This window comes from Meriones unguiculatus, chromosome 6, assembly GCF_030254825.1.
Source record: "Meriones unguiculatus strain TT.TT164.6M chromosome 6, Bangor_MerUng_6.1, whole genome shotgun sequence".
Classification (NCBI taxonomy): Eukaryota; Metazoa; Chordata; class Mammalia; order Rodentia; family Muridae; genus Meriones; species Meriones unguiculatus.
Genome location: NC_083354.1, coordinates 13,386,810 through 13,400,622, shown reverse-complemented (window position 1 = coordinate 13,400,622; position 13,813 = coordinate 13,386,810). Strand labels below are relative to the sequence as shown.

The following is a 13,813-nucleotide window of genomic DNA, read 5'->3' as shown; positions in this document are numbered from 1 at the left end:
AGGATACACAGTGAGACCCTGTTTAAAAAAAAAAGTATTCTATTTTTTAAAAATTCCCTGGAGCTGGAGTTACACATGATTAAAAGCTGCACAAGGTAGAAACTGAACTTCCGACCTCCAGGAAGTTTTGTTCGTCCGTTCATTCCTTCCCTCTCTCTCCTTCCTTCCTTTTTTGATTTTTTAATTTTCTCTCTCTTCTTCCTTTCTTTCTTCCTTCCTTTTCTGATGTTTTGAGGCAGGGTCTCTCTGTATAGCCTTGGCTGTCCTGGACTCCCTTTTTTAGACTAGGCTGGCCTTGAACTCACAGTGACCCACCTACCTCTGGCTCCCTGAGTGCTGGGATTAAAGGCATGTGCCACCGTGCCCAGCCTCAGGAAGCTTTCTTAGTGATGGTATTATAGGTATGAATCACAGCACCTGACTAAATTTTATACTTTTAATGGCTTGCTGTGACAGTAATATCAAAATTGAATTTTAACACATGGATATATAATATTTGGTGTAAGAAGTGACAAAGTTAATACACGGAGGAAGCAAAAAATATTCGATCAAAGATTAGAATTCCCGGGCTTTTAGTTACTCACTTGAGAAATGCTCTTGGTCCACACCATTACTACTTCCCATCACACTGCAGAGCTGGGTGTTTGTTATCAGGTTGTGCATCCCGAGAATAGCTGCAGAGACAGAACAAAGTCAGCTCTCTACTTTTACCTGCTCTACAGCTTTTCATTTGACTGTTTTTAGATGGAGCCCTGCTGTGTTTCAGGCAGGCCTTTAGCTCCCGGGCTCAAGCAGTCCTCGCACGTTAAGCCTTCCACGTAGCTGTGGCTACAGGTTCGTGCCCAGGATCCAGATTACAAACAAAAAGTTATTAATAATTTTAACATCCTCCAGACATTTTCCTACTAAACAGAAAATGGACTTTATACCCCCAAACGGGAGGCTCGGGTGGAGGTAGGGATTAGGCATTACTGGCGATCTCTCATTTATTTTCATCAATCCCCTTGTTATTTCCCGGCGTCTTTTAAGTTAGAAAACAGTGTGAGCCAGGCTGACCCCATCTGGCAGCTCCATCTGGTGGCTACGAAAGGAAACTGTTTAGGTCTGCAGGAACCTAACACTCTACAAAGACAGAGCCCAAGGCTGGCCCTGAGTGTGAAGTTCTTCCATTTAAAAGAAACAGCATCCTCAGAAACATTCTAATCTTTTGATGTCTTCTCTGATGAAGGCTCCATCTAAAAACCCACCAGCACTCTGTCCCTCAAGGAATACACAGCCTTCTGTGGGTGTGACACCACACCTCACTCTGCCCCTTCCCAAGGTCCTTCCCAAAATAAAAGTCTTAGGTGATACCTGCAAGATCACACAGTTCTGTGTCAGATGCACTCGTCAAAGCTTCTTCTAATTCTGGATCAAGGGATATAGTTTCTTCTGTAAAAGTCTGCACTGGCTTCTGTTTGGGGATAAAAATTTTCCCTGAAAAACAAAAACATTTGTTATTTATTATTACGGCTACTAATTCACTACCATCTTTGGCCTTCTGACAAACATTAGGTAAGGCAAGTACAACTGAAAGGCACAAGTAGGTCAAAATCAACACACATACACACCCACCCACCCCAAAACTCTAGAAAATCTATCAACTTCAAAATTAAACTCTAAAAATTAAAACTTCAAAATTAGAGCTCTCTAGAAAAATCTACAAAACTTCAAAATTAAAATGAGCCAGGCGCGGTGGTGGATCTTGAGGGCTATGACCTAATCCCTGGTGGATCCATAACAAGATGGCCTGGGACCGTGGGAAGGGCGTGAGGAGACTAGCTACAAGCAAGTTACTGGAGAGGTCTGGGGAGATACACCTTGCTTCTAGCCCCTTCCCGGCTGCATGTGGCAAGCATCTTTGCCCTACAACAAGCTCTCATCACGGCGTTCTGCTTCCCGTTAGGCCCCCAAATAAAGGAGCTGGTTGACCTTGTACTGACACTTCCAGAGCTGTGGGCAAATATAAACATTTTAAGGACTGGGTCTCACTGGATAGCCCTGGCTGATCCTGAACTCACAGAGCTCCTCTTATGTCTGCCTCTGTTTCCCAAGCGCAGGAACTAAAGGTGTGCATTACCACAGCCAGCCCTAAAATTTTCCTTCAAAACAAACAAAGTTGTTTTGCTCATATCTTTTGTTTTGATTTGGTCACTGGGTGAACCCAGATGTATTTGCAGTGTTAACTACATCCATGTAACGGAGCACCGGGTTGAAATACAGTGCTTTCAGTCTTAGCTCCAGCAGTGAGGATGTGTTACTGACAAACACCACAGAGCATCTAGTTGAGACACAGAGCTTGAAGTGTTAGCTATAGTAATTAGACAAGAAAAAGGAAGACATTAACAGGGATAAAAAAACAACTCCAAGTATCCTTATTACCAACTATACAATTCTGTCTATACTTAAAAAGATCTTATGCACTCTACACTGTCTTTTTCTCTCTCACACACACACACTCTCTCTCTTAGGTTTTCAAGACAGGATTTCTCTGTTGTAGCCCTGGTTGTCCTAGAACTTGCTCTATAGACCTCTGCCTGCCTCTGCTTTCTGAGTGCTGGAGTGCTGGGATTAAAAGTATGCGAAATCACCACCCCAGGTTTCAAAAGCCTGTGCCATTCCCAGTGAGCTCTCTGCCTTATGTCTGTGGATCAAGATGTGAGCTCTCAGTTACTGCTCCACGCCATGCCTGCTGCCATGCTCCCTGCCATGATGACCACAGACTCACCCTCTGAAAGCTTTTTTTTTTTTTCTCAAATATATGCTTTCTTCTATAAATTGCCTTGATCATCACAGCAATTGAAAAGTAACTGAGACACGAGTCAGCCTCCCAGGTAATGCTGACACTGCTGACTTAGGCCAGTCTTGAAGTAGACAGAATGCAAACAATAAGAACTCTTAAGTATCTTTAGTTAGTTTCAAAGATCTAGGACAAAGATCCACATAGTTCTATTTCCTGTTTTGGTCATTCTCATCACTGAGTCTTTTGTCCGTGGGCTTCATTTTGTCTTTTGTAGCACCAAAAGCACCATGGCTCCACAAAATAAGGTGAGATGAGCTAAGGTAAGACAGGAAAGAAAGCTGTTTTCTCAAGTAGCCACCTTTATAAGGGAACTATCCCAGGCTTTTATAGTCTTGCTGACCAGCACCGGGTCCCATGTTAATGCTTCAGCCGTGAAGGTGTCTTACCCAGTAAGCATCTCTGGGTAGGCCTGAACAGCAACAGTGTCCCTGTACTGTTGAGCTGATGCAGTATATGACCATGCTCCACCAGCTCTCCACAGTCTCTGAACAAGGTCCCAATACCACGTGTGCCTCCCTCCTTCAGATGTTCAAGGACAGATCTACGTTCTGGTCATCTCTGTATTTTCCAAGAACACAGCAGGAATCCAACTTGCAGAATAACTACTCAGTGAGCAACTTTTCAGTCCAAATGGCCTCACTTCGTAAAGCAAAATTTGAACATGCTAGTTCAAAGGAGGATAACTAAGAATAAAAGTTCTCAAAACTTCCAAGTCTTTTTGTATTTAGTTTTATTTTATGCATGTGGGTGTTTTGCCTGTACATATGCACCACATGCATGCCTGGTACCTACAAGGCCAGAAGAGTGTATCAGATCCTCCAGAACTAGAGATATATAGATGGTCATGAGCTGCCAAGAGAGGCTGGTGCTCTTAACCACTGAACCATCTATCCAGCCCTAGAATAAAAGTTTCCAAACTCTTAGGCCAGCGTTTTATTTCTAGTAGGGGACTTTCCCCCGACAACAAACAAATGCCACGTTATATATGGCAATATGTATAACTGAATCAAATTTTTTTTGGGTTCTGGTAATTAGATAACATTTTTTTACGATTTTTATGTGTATGAGTGTTTTATTACATTTTTCTATGTACATGTTTGGTGCCCATAGATGCCAGAAGAGGGTGTTGGATCCCCCGGAACTGGAATAAAGGGGTGAGCCACTGTGTGTGTACTGGGACCTAAACCTGTGTCTTCAGTAAGATTAGCAAGTGCTCTTAACTCCTGAGCCATCTCTAGCCCTTTAGAATGGTTCATAACAATCCATTCTAAAGATAATCCTTTAGAATGGTTCATAATTAAAGGCAAATCCCAATGACTGTGTCCTAAAATCCTCACAGTGGTACAATGAAAATGGTATACGGGGGGTGTGGGGGGTGTGGTAGAGATGTCCTCAATGAGCACAGGCTCCGGACTTGACCTCCAACACCAAAAAGTGAGTATGACTTCTCTGGCCACTCTATTTTCCAGGGCTCAAGCCTGCTGCATTCCCTGCTGCTGATAGCTGCTTCTAAGTAGTGAATGCACACTAACTAGACTTGGCAGCAAGTTTTGAGCAACTCTAATATCCAAGTTCTATCCCAGAGACTCTAGTTTATTAGTTGGTCTGATGTGCTGCTGAGGGCATCTTAATTCCAACAGACAGCAGGCAAGGCTCAGAGCCACTGGATATGGCATTTACTGACTAAGTAAAACCATATGAGCTACTTGCCACAAGAAAATTAAAAAGAATATGAGGCAATACTTTGCCATTCTATGGTGTGTCCACATATTAAACGTTTTTTTGCATATTATAAATACACACACACATATATTTTCTATTTTTGTCAATTAAAAAAGAAAAAAAGGAAAGCTGGTGTGGCTATATGGGGGAGGTACAGGTCACCCACAAGTTTAACATGTACTAAGTCTAAGGCCAGCCTAGGCTTAAAAAATGTTTAAGACCTTGTCTTTAAAAATAAAACCAGAAAAGAAAAGAAAGAAAACTGCCCAAACTATCAAATAGCTATCTATGTCTTAGAGGAAGTGAAGGAATCTAAAGCACTGTAAAAATCTAAGATGTTTATTTTTGTAATCCTCACCCACATTTCTTGAGGTATTATTCATATCTCATTTCCCCCACCCACAAACTTTTGCCAATGCTTAAAAGGACAAAATAAATCTTAATAGAACAAAAAACAAAAACAAGGCAAAACAATATTTCCAAACACCCATGGAAGTTCTAACACAGATTTTTTTTGTATTTATTTTTTTGGAATCAAGTTCATCAATTCTTTGAAAAATAGGGATGTGGTATTTTTAACCACATTTTTAAAGGCATTGAAGATAACAACAATCTCCAGATGGATAAAGACTTTTATAAACTCACATTTTCTTCCAAGTTTTAAGCATAATTTAATGTCTAATTTCCAAATAAGTTCAGCTTTAAAAATGAGCTGTTGTAATCTTACTAGGATATTAAAAGGTGGTAGCACAAAGATTAAATGTTATTTTTAAATAGCTCCTAACATGGAGTTGGTACCTGTCTCAGCATTCTCTTTATGATAATCTCTCCATATGTAGAAATGTGTTAATTAAAAGTAATTACTTCATCCTATTCTTTTCTAATGAAAGCCAAAAAAGGAGTGGAGCCAGATGGGAGGGGAAGCGGGAAGGAACTGGGAGGAGTAGAGGAAGGGGAGACTGTAATCAGGACATACTGTATGAGGAAAGAATCTATTTTCAATAAAAGGGCATGGAGCCAGGGATTTAGCTCAATAGGCACTAGCTTGAAGTTGGGTTGGACTGTGGGTATCAGAAGGAAAAAAGGCAAAAATAAAAAAGATAATTCCTACTCAACAATAAAATAAAAAGTACTTATTTTATATTTTCTGAGTATTTTAACATGAGTAAATAATTGAGAGATTAATTTTATAAGAAAGTGTAAATTAGGTAGGATCTAAATTAACTTTATGAACACAGAATCCATTGTCTCTTTCCAACTTTATTTATAATTTATTTATTCTTATTTTATGTGCACCGGAATTTTGCTTGCATGTATGTCTCTATGAGGGTGTCCAAGCCCCAGGAACTGGAGTTACAGACAGTTTTAAGCTGCCATGTGGGTACTAAGAATTGAACTGAGATACTCTGGAAGAGCAACCAGTGCTCTTACTTCTAAGTCATCTCTCCAGCCCTCAAATTTACCTTGAAAAGGACCAATACCAGAGAACTCACACTTGCCATTTTAAGATTTAATACAAACCTACTATAATTAAGCCAGTGTTGTCTTATAGAAGAAAAGATATTTAGTTCAATGGAATAAAATCTATAAGTAAACTCTTATACTCTAAGGAACTGCTTTATCTACAAGGACATAAGACAATTCATTTGAGAAAGGTCAGTAGACAACTAGACAGTCATACAAAACCTCATGAAGTAAGATCCTCTCTCCCCCATCACAAGTATTAAACAAATCAGAAAGCTGGGTGTAATGGATCATAGCTGTAATTCCAGCACTTGGAAGACTAAGGCTGAAGGATCTCTAAGAGTCTGAGCTACAGCATATAACTGTCTTAAAAAGCAACAACAACCATTTGTAAACAATATTCATTGCAGCGTATTTATAACTAAAAATCAGAAACCCAAATGTCAAATAATAAAATACAAGAGACTGTAATTCTACTATGAAAAGGAATGAAGAGTTGGGAATGTAGGTCTGTTGTAGAGTGCACCTGCTAAGTAAAAGCAGGCAGCCATCAGCTCGTATCATATAATTCCACTGATACCAAGTGAGCCGAACAAACAAATCTATAGAGCCAGAAAGTAGTTGTTGCTTAATGAAATTGTAGGGGTTGTTGTATCATTCTATGACTATGTTCAACATTACTGAATCATATACCTGCTTCCTAGGTGAGGTTCAGGACCTGCTCTCCTCTGAGTTTTGCAGCTGATGAGGGACATGGCCACTTCTCCTGCTCTCATGACCCTCGGGCCACTTCTCCCACTTGTCACAGGTGGTAAGGGATGAGAGGTGAGGAGGGCATCTTTTGCTAGATGAATGGCAAAGCCAGCTCTCCCATGCTTCCATCCTGAGGCTGGCTCACCCGAAACTCCAGGAGTTTGCAGGCCTGCTCTCCTGAGTACTGCAGATGGCTAGGAGGGTTGGGATCAGCTCTCCTGCTATTATGCCTCCAGGGCCAGATCGCTCTTGATGCTCAGGTGAGGGGTAGGCCAGTTGTGCACAGCCCTCAGACATCAACATGCCCCCAGTGTGGCAGCCCAGACCAGGGATGTCCACCTGACCTTTGGTGGTAACAGACCCCTCTTGCTGCAGGGCCACAAACCCAGGCATGGTTTCCGGTAACAGCATAGCCCAAGACCCCACCACGGTCCCAGGTGGCATCACCAGCTGCTCACATCAAAGTTGTGAGGGTGAACGCCCGTCTGTTGGTCATTTCGGGCTCGCTCCACACTTGGCTTACCCAGTGGCCCTTTGCAAGGGTCATCTGTCTGGGGCTCACTCCCGCCCAGGGCCCACCATCTAGTCTCTGGCGTGCTCACCATCTTGGGAGCCTGGTGCTGGACTGGTAGTCTTCTCAGGCTCGCCTTCTTCAGGGAGTGTTAGGCTACTAATCATTCAGATGTTCATAGGTCAGAACACTGTATGGACATGGCCTCTCTCTCCTCTCTGCCACCCACTGACACAGCAGCCACACCCGCAACGCCTCTAGAGGCAATGAAATGAAAAGTGTTTTTTTAATTACACACTCTAGAGGTATGTGAGCTTGCCCATGTGTGTGTGAACTTGTGGCAATGTGTATTTGAATGCAAGTGCCCTCAGAGACCAGGAGAGGGCATCATATACCCTGGAGCTGGAGGAATGGGCAGCTATGAGCTGTGTGCGCTGGATCGTCTACAAAAGTGGCAAACAACTGCTGAGCCACCTCTCCAGGCGCAAATAAAGCTTTTCCCCCCTAAACTAAGGGGTTGGGTGGGCAGTGAGATGTCTTAGTGGATGAAAGTTCTTCTAGACGAGCCTGTAGACATGGTTTGATCCTTGGGACCCACAGAGGAGAAGCCCATCTCCCTTGGGTTGTCCTCTTAACTGTGTCACACACTACTCATGCATACATATAAGTGGCTAAATGCCAGCAAACAAATTAAAACAAAACCCTAAGATGTGTATTTTTCTTGACAAATTTATATGTGGCTTTCTAAAACACAAATGTGGCCAAAAGGGGGGGGGGGGATAACTTTATTGAGTCAAGCTCAGTGGTCAAGCCTGGCCTGTGGTGGGTTCAATTGTCAGTACAGGAGGGTATCTACTGTGTGTGTTCAGTTTTTGAGACAAACTGAGACAGAAATGGTGTGTTTGCGCTTCTTGGTCAAAATCAGATGTTTTTGGAGAAATACGTAATAGGAAACAGCTGAAGCCATTTCTTAAAACAAAAAAAGTCCTTCTAAATATGCGTATTAATTTACGTCTTAATAATACTTTAAATCTCAATAACTATGAGACACTGACTGATTTAATACCTTTCCTTTATACTAGCTACTTCTGGTTTATGCCGTAAATGTCTCACAGAGTGAAGAAATGCTAGGCTTTAGCAGACAGATACTAGAGAGGGTGGATATACTATTTTTTATACAAAGCTGTTCATTACCAAGTATATCAGTGTTCTTATGGTATTATGATCATTTTAATTCTTGCACAATTTTTGCAAGTCATGATTACTGTTCTCATATATATAGTTCTGCCTCTCTCATATATGTATATTCCATATACATATATGTGTGTGTATATATATAATTTGTTTTATTTTTTGAGAAAGGGTTTCTCTCTGTCACCTTGACTATCCTGGAACTCACTTTGCAGACGAGGTTGGTCTTGAAGTCAGAGATCCATCTGCCTCTGCCTCCTGCCTGCTGGGATTAAAGGCATGTACAACCACACTAGGCTATAAACTTTATATTATGGAGGAATTGATTTGTAGTAAACAGAACATCATTTTAATCAATTACTTCATTTTTGAGACATGGTCTCACCATGTTGCCCTAGCTGGCCTAGAACTCCCAACATTTGCCTCCGCCTCCTAAGTGTGGGGACTGAGGGCATGGGCAAAGCGCACTACACTAATTTTCAATGTCCCCAAATCTGGTATCCTAGGACACCTGCGCTCATGTGTACACTGACACTCAGATACACATAATTTAAGAAAACTGAATTTTAAAAATTTTAAATTAAAAAAATTTAAATCCTGGACATAAAACATGAATGTTTTGCCTGCATGTATGTGTCATGTGTGTGCAGCACCTGTGGAAGGCATAGGGGGCATCAGATCCCCTGGGACTAGAGTTATACATGGTTGTGAACCCAAGAACAGCCAACGCTCTTAACCACTGAGCCCATCTCTGTAGCTCTTGAGATAACTTTCAATAGATGTATTTTTTGAAAAACACAATGTCTAAGAAAACATCTACTGCCTGTATTCTTTAGTAGCCAACATTTTATTTGACTGACTTTAATTTCTTTATTTGACAAAATCCAAGACTGAAATTTTAAAGTTGAAACTTTATTACACTGTAGCTAAATTTAAAAAAAAATTACTACACTAGGAAAAATGATCTCTGGGACAAATATGAGATGATACAGTCCTACCCCCAAATGCAACAAAAGAAGTAATATAAGGAATTTAAGCCCTTGCTATGGAACTTCAGACACCACCAAAACCCTAGATCCTGCTGATGTAAAGGCATCTAACCATGATCTTCTGATTTACTCAAGAATCAACTGTTCAGTAAAGAAGTCATATACTCAACAAGCCTTTTTTAGAATAATGGAGAACACAATGAGTTTTCCGGAAAGCTGAGGCAACTACAGTGAGTTGAAAAGTATTTAAGAAGCCATTCTCTAGCTGGGCACAGTGGTATACACCTGTAATCCCAGCACTCAAGAGGCAGAGGCAGGTGGATCTCTGGCCAGCTGGTCTATAAAATGAGTCCAGTTTAGCCAAGGCTACACAGAGAAACCTTGTCTTGAAAAAAACAAATCACTCACACACACACACACACACACACACACACACACACACACACACCAAACCAAACCACAAAACAAAGAAGTCATTCATTTAAGACAACCCAGTTAGTTCACCTTTAGGAAGCAAGGTGGAATATATGGGATTCTTGGGAAGGAAGTCAAGAATATTACATTCTCAGAGCTGGAAAGAAAAAAACTGGAATAATAAAGTACAGAGGGCTCTGCCCCAAGGACTAGTAGGAAAAACAGGAGTGTCTCCCAAGGGATGGGAGGGGCCCATCTCTGGTGAGTAAGCAGCTCAAACAGAAGCCAGTGAAACACACCTATCTGCAACAAATAGACTGCAGTCATGGCATTGAAATAATGGACATTAAAGAAAACAAACATTCCAGATAACAATGAAGCATGGCATGACCAAAACGGTGACGGATTCACAGCAAAGCAACATGAAAGACAGTAAGAAGTACTAAAGGCTGAGCACACAATTTCTCCACATGACAAATTCATACACAGGTACAGCTCTGTGCCTTATTTAACTAAGACAAACCACTGATGATATGCAGAAGTGTGACAGGAAATGATTGGCCATAGTCAGCACTGTGCATGCCCATGATTTTTAGAGAGGGTTAGCTAAATACTCTTCTTCATCCTTGTCTTTGACTATGCCCAGCCGCCTATGGCAATTTACTTATCTATTTGTGTGGTGTGTGTGTGTGTGTGTGTGTGTGTGAGAGAGAGAGAGAGAGAGAGAGAGAAGAGAGAGAAAAAGAGAGAAGAGAGAGAGAATTCCATGTAGCCCAGGCTAGCCTCTTGCTTCCTCTGCTCAGTGCCAGGATTATAAACTGCACCACCACACCCAGTTTACACGGTGTTGGAGAGTGAACCCAGAGTTTCTTAAAACTGAGCTATATATATGTCCACTACTATTTGCAAAAGTTTAAAGAGGCAAAAAGCCCATGTCTTTTTCATTTTAATGTAATATCTACAAGTGAAAAAAACATATACTTATAATTTTTAAACTTTTAGAATTATAAAGAAGCCATCTGGAGTAATTTCTGCCAAAATTACTTCATGTCATGACAGTTTTCCTAAAGGTTAGATGAACTGATGAATGCTGTGGGTCTGCCTGTGAAAAACACACTTGTAGCTCCGTGGTAGAAATGTTTTGTTTATCATGCACAAGGTTTTGGGCTTAACTCCAGCATTGCAAGAAAAAGAATGCACTTATACAAAATCCTTAGTGAGGCATGTTGGCTCATTCCTGCAATCCCAGCACTCCGGGCTGCTGAAGTAGGAGGATCACAAGGGTGTTAGATCAACTTCAACTGGTTCTAGGCCAGTCTGGACTAGCACAACCACAGGCTCTTCTTGCAGTCCAGAGCAGACGGTATGCCGAGGACTAGGTCTGGGAGTGACCATGGCCGAGTGCTCCTTGCTCAAGTAGGTCCTGTTCTTTGTCCTAACCTCAAGTGTGGATGATAACTGAGATGCATTGCCCTACAGGAGAATGGAATGGAAGGAGAGGCAGACTTAAGATTGGCCCTGGAGGTGTCTAAATGTCATCCACAGCACAGAGGCGTTGAGGTAACTAAAGCCTTAAGGGCGGGGTGGGTAATTAGGTGAGGCCTCCCGAGGGAGGTTACTAGGGATCACACTGACTAGCAAATATGCCAGAGGTTGGGTCTCCAGTACTGGGGCAGGTAAAGCCAACTAGTACACACCTATAAATTCATTAAGCAAAATAGTGTTTGAATAACTGAGGATACCCACCTAGTGAAAAAACAATCAACAAAACAAAACACAAACTAAAAAGCAACAAAAAACCCCACTGCTATTCCCTATTAGGTGACTTCAAAGTTGTCTTAGAAGGATGGTGAGTAATTTTAAAAATAGCTTTCATGGGCTGCAGAGAGCCTTTCCACCAAGTCTAACCACCTGAGCTTAATTCCTGGGATCCACAAGCGGAAAGAGAACCCACTCCTCAAGATGCTCTCTGACCACCACATGTACATGCACTCGCGCACCCATATCCACACAGAGACAGAAAACACATGAGTGAATGCGGAATAAGAAAAAAGCAAATTCAAGACATGGTTGCAGTGGTTAGGAACACTTTCTGCTCTTCCAAAGGAAACAAGTCTCAGCACCTGTACTGAGCAGCCCACACAACTGCAGCTGCCCGACCCCCTCCTCTGGCCTCACTGGAACCCTTACACATGGGTACATAAAACATACACAGATACAAGCACACGCACCTTTTTAAAAGGGAACCCTCAAATTAATATACATAACTGTACCCTATATGTTCATACATGTGGCTCTTTTATGTACTCTGATTTTACCTCTAGAGGATTTTTTTTTTAATTATGAGTATGGGGGGGGGGTATGCACAGTCAAGTGTAGATGCCCTCGGAGACCAGAAGAGGGTACTGCAGCCTTTGGAGCTGGAGCCTCAGGCAGTGGTGAGCTGTGTAACACAGGTGCTGGGAACTGAACACAGGTCGTCTGGAACAGCAGCAAGTGCTTTTAACCACAGAACCGTCTCTCCAGCCTTCACTGTAACTTCTATAATATAGCCTGCACACAAGCTGAGCCATCTTGGAGGATTTTCTAGCTAGATGTGCTTTAAAGGAAAAACTTATCTGTCTGCAGTTCTCCGTTTCCCTGTTTCTTGAAGTAGCTCATTTCCTACTTCTAAGTTACTGCTGTTAGCCGCTACTTCTTGAGCTGTAACTTGAGCTAGTCAACCTTCTCACTCTAGAAAGTAAAGTTCAATCTAAGGCACGTCTTCACTTCATGTGTTGCTTGTTCTTATTTACTGATTAAGGAAGATAAAACAGTGCTCAAATGTAAGTGAATGAATGAATTAGATACTACAATATTAAAGAGTTAAGATTAGAAAAATTTCCTCCAATTCATGATAGAAAACACTAGCAAACAAAACTATCTGTATTAATGAAGACAACTAAGGAAGGGTGCCTTCAAAGAGTATCAATTATTTTATGGACTGTCATTTTGAAGAGCTCGGAGAGAACACTGCTTTGCTGTCACTTGCACTCTATAATAAACTGGTGGACTTTAAATTTGCTTCAACAATCTGCAGTGTGAAGTACTGTACAAAGTCTCTGTGTAATAGAACTTCACTAATGAATGATTTAGAAAAAAACCTCACTGGATAAGTTGATAAACATATAGCTGAAGTGTCTAAACTACCTAGCAAACTTTTAGGTCACCAGCATTGCACCTTTAAAGGCCGCTGACTATGTACTCTAAAAACAGTTTTCTCGTGGGTATCCATTATAAAAACAACCCGAAGCCGCTGAATGACAACATGCACTTCTGGCCTTACCTTTTTTCTCTCCAGTGTAGGGCACGTAGTCTTCCCGGTCTTTGTGCTCCAATGCTTCCTTCTCTAGGTAAGAAAGGAGACGCTCTCTATCAAAGGGTCCCGTGGCAGACTTGGATGTCTGGTTCTTCTGGCGGAAGCCTGCAGGCAGAAGGGCATTCTGCCAAAGAGAATGAGTCAGCCATTTTATGACGACCAAACCACCAAGAATGGCAACACTACATGCTTCTATAAATTTTCCATGTAAGAAAGATACAGAAACTAGCGTGATACAGGCAGTGAACATTGAACATCTCCTTGCTGGATATTAAGGATAGTCATGAGATGTATTACAAAAAGTTGCTTTTTTTTTTTTTTTTCCTAATTTAAACACGGATTTTCTGATTTTGGGTGTGGGGGGAATGCCTGTGCCATGGCATGAATGTAGAGATCAGAAGACAACTATTGGGAGTTGGTTCCCTCCTTCCATTAGGATCTTACATAGGTCGATATGTTAAGGTACAGAGTTACTTACTGGTAACTGCTGTTACTGCTGAGCCATCTTATGGACCCACAAGTCTTTCTTGTTCTTGAGCCAGGGTTTCTCTGTGTAGCTCTGGCTGTCC

At 41.6% G+C, this 13,813-nt stretch overlaps 1 protein-coding gene and 1 pseudogene across 2 annotated transcripts in view; both read right to left on the bottom strand.

The window, feature by feature from the left end:
* Tmod3 (tropomodulin 3) overlaps positions 1-13,813 on the bottom strand; it is a 65,274-nt gene that overhangs the window by 22,141 nt on the left and 29,320 nt on the right. For both annotated transcript variants that reach the window (XM_060384748.1, XM_021631630.2), the window contains exons 3-5: positions 13,212-13,368; positions 1,354-1,476; positions 585-674 (exon numbers count right to left, since the gene is read on the bottom strand). In XM_060384748.1, the coding sequence (XP_060240731.1) occupies positions 585-674; positions 1,354-1,476; positions 13,212-13,368 (370 nt within the window). The remainder of the gene's footprint in view (positions 1-584; positions 675-1,353; positions 1,477-13,211; positions 13,369-13,813) is intronic.
* Positions 7,440-7,560, bottom strand: LOC132654982 (small nucleolar RNA SNORA17; annotated as a pseudogene).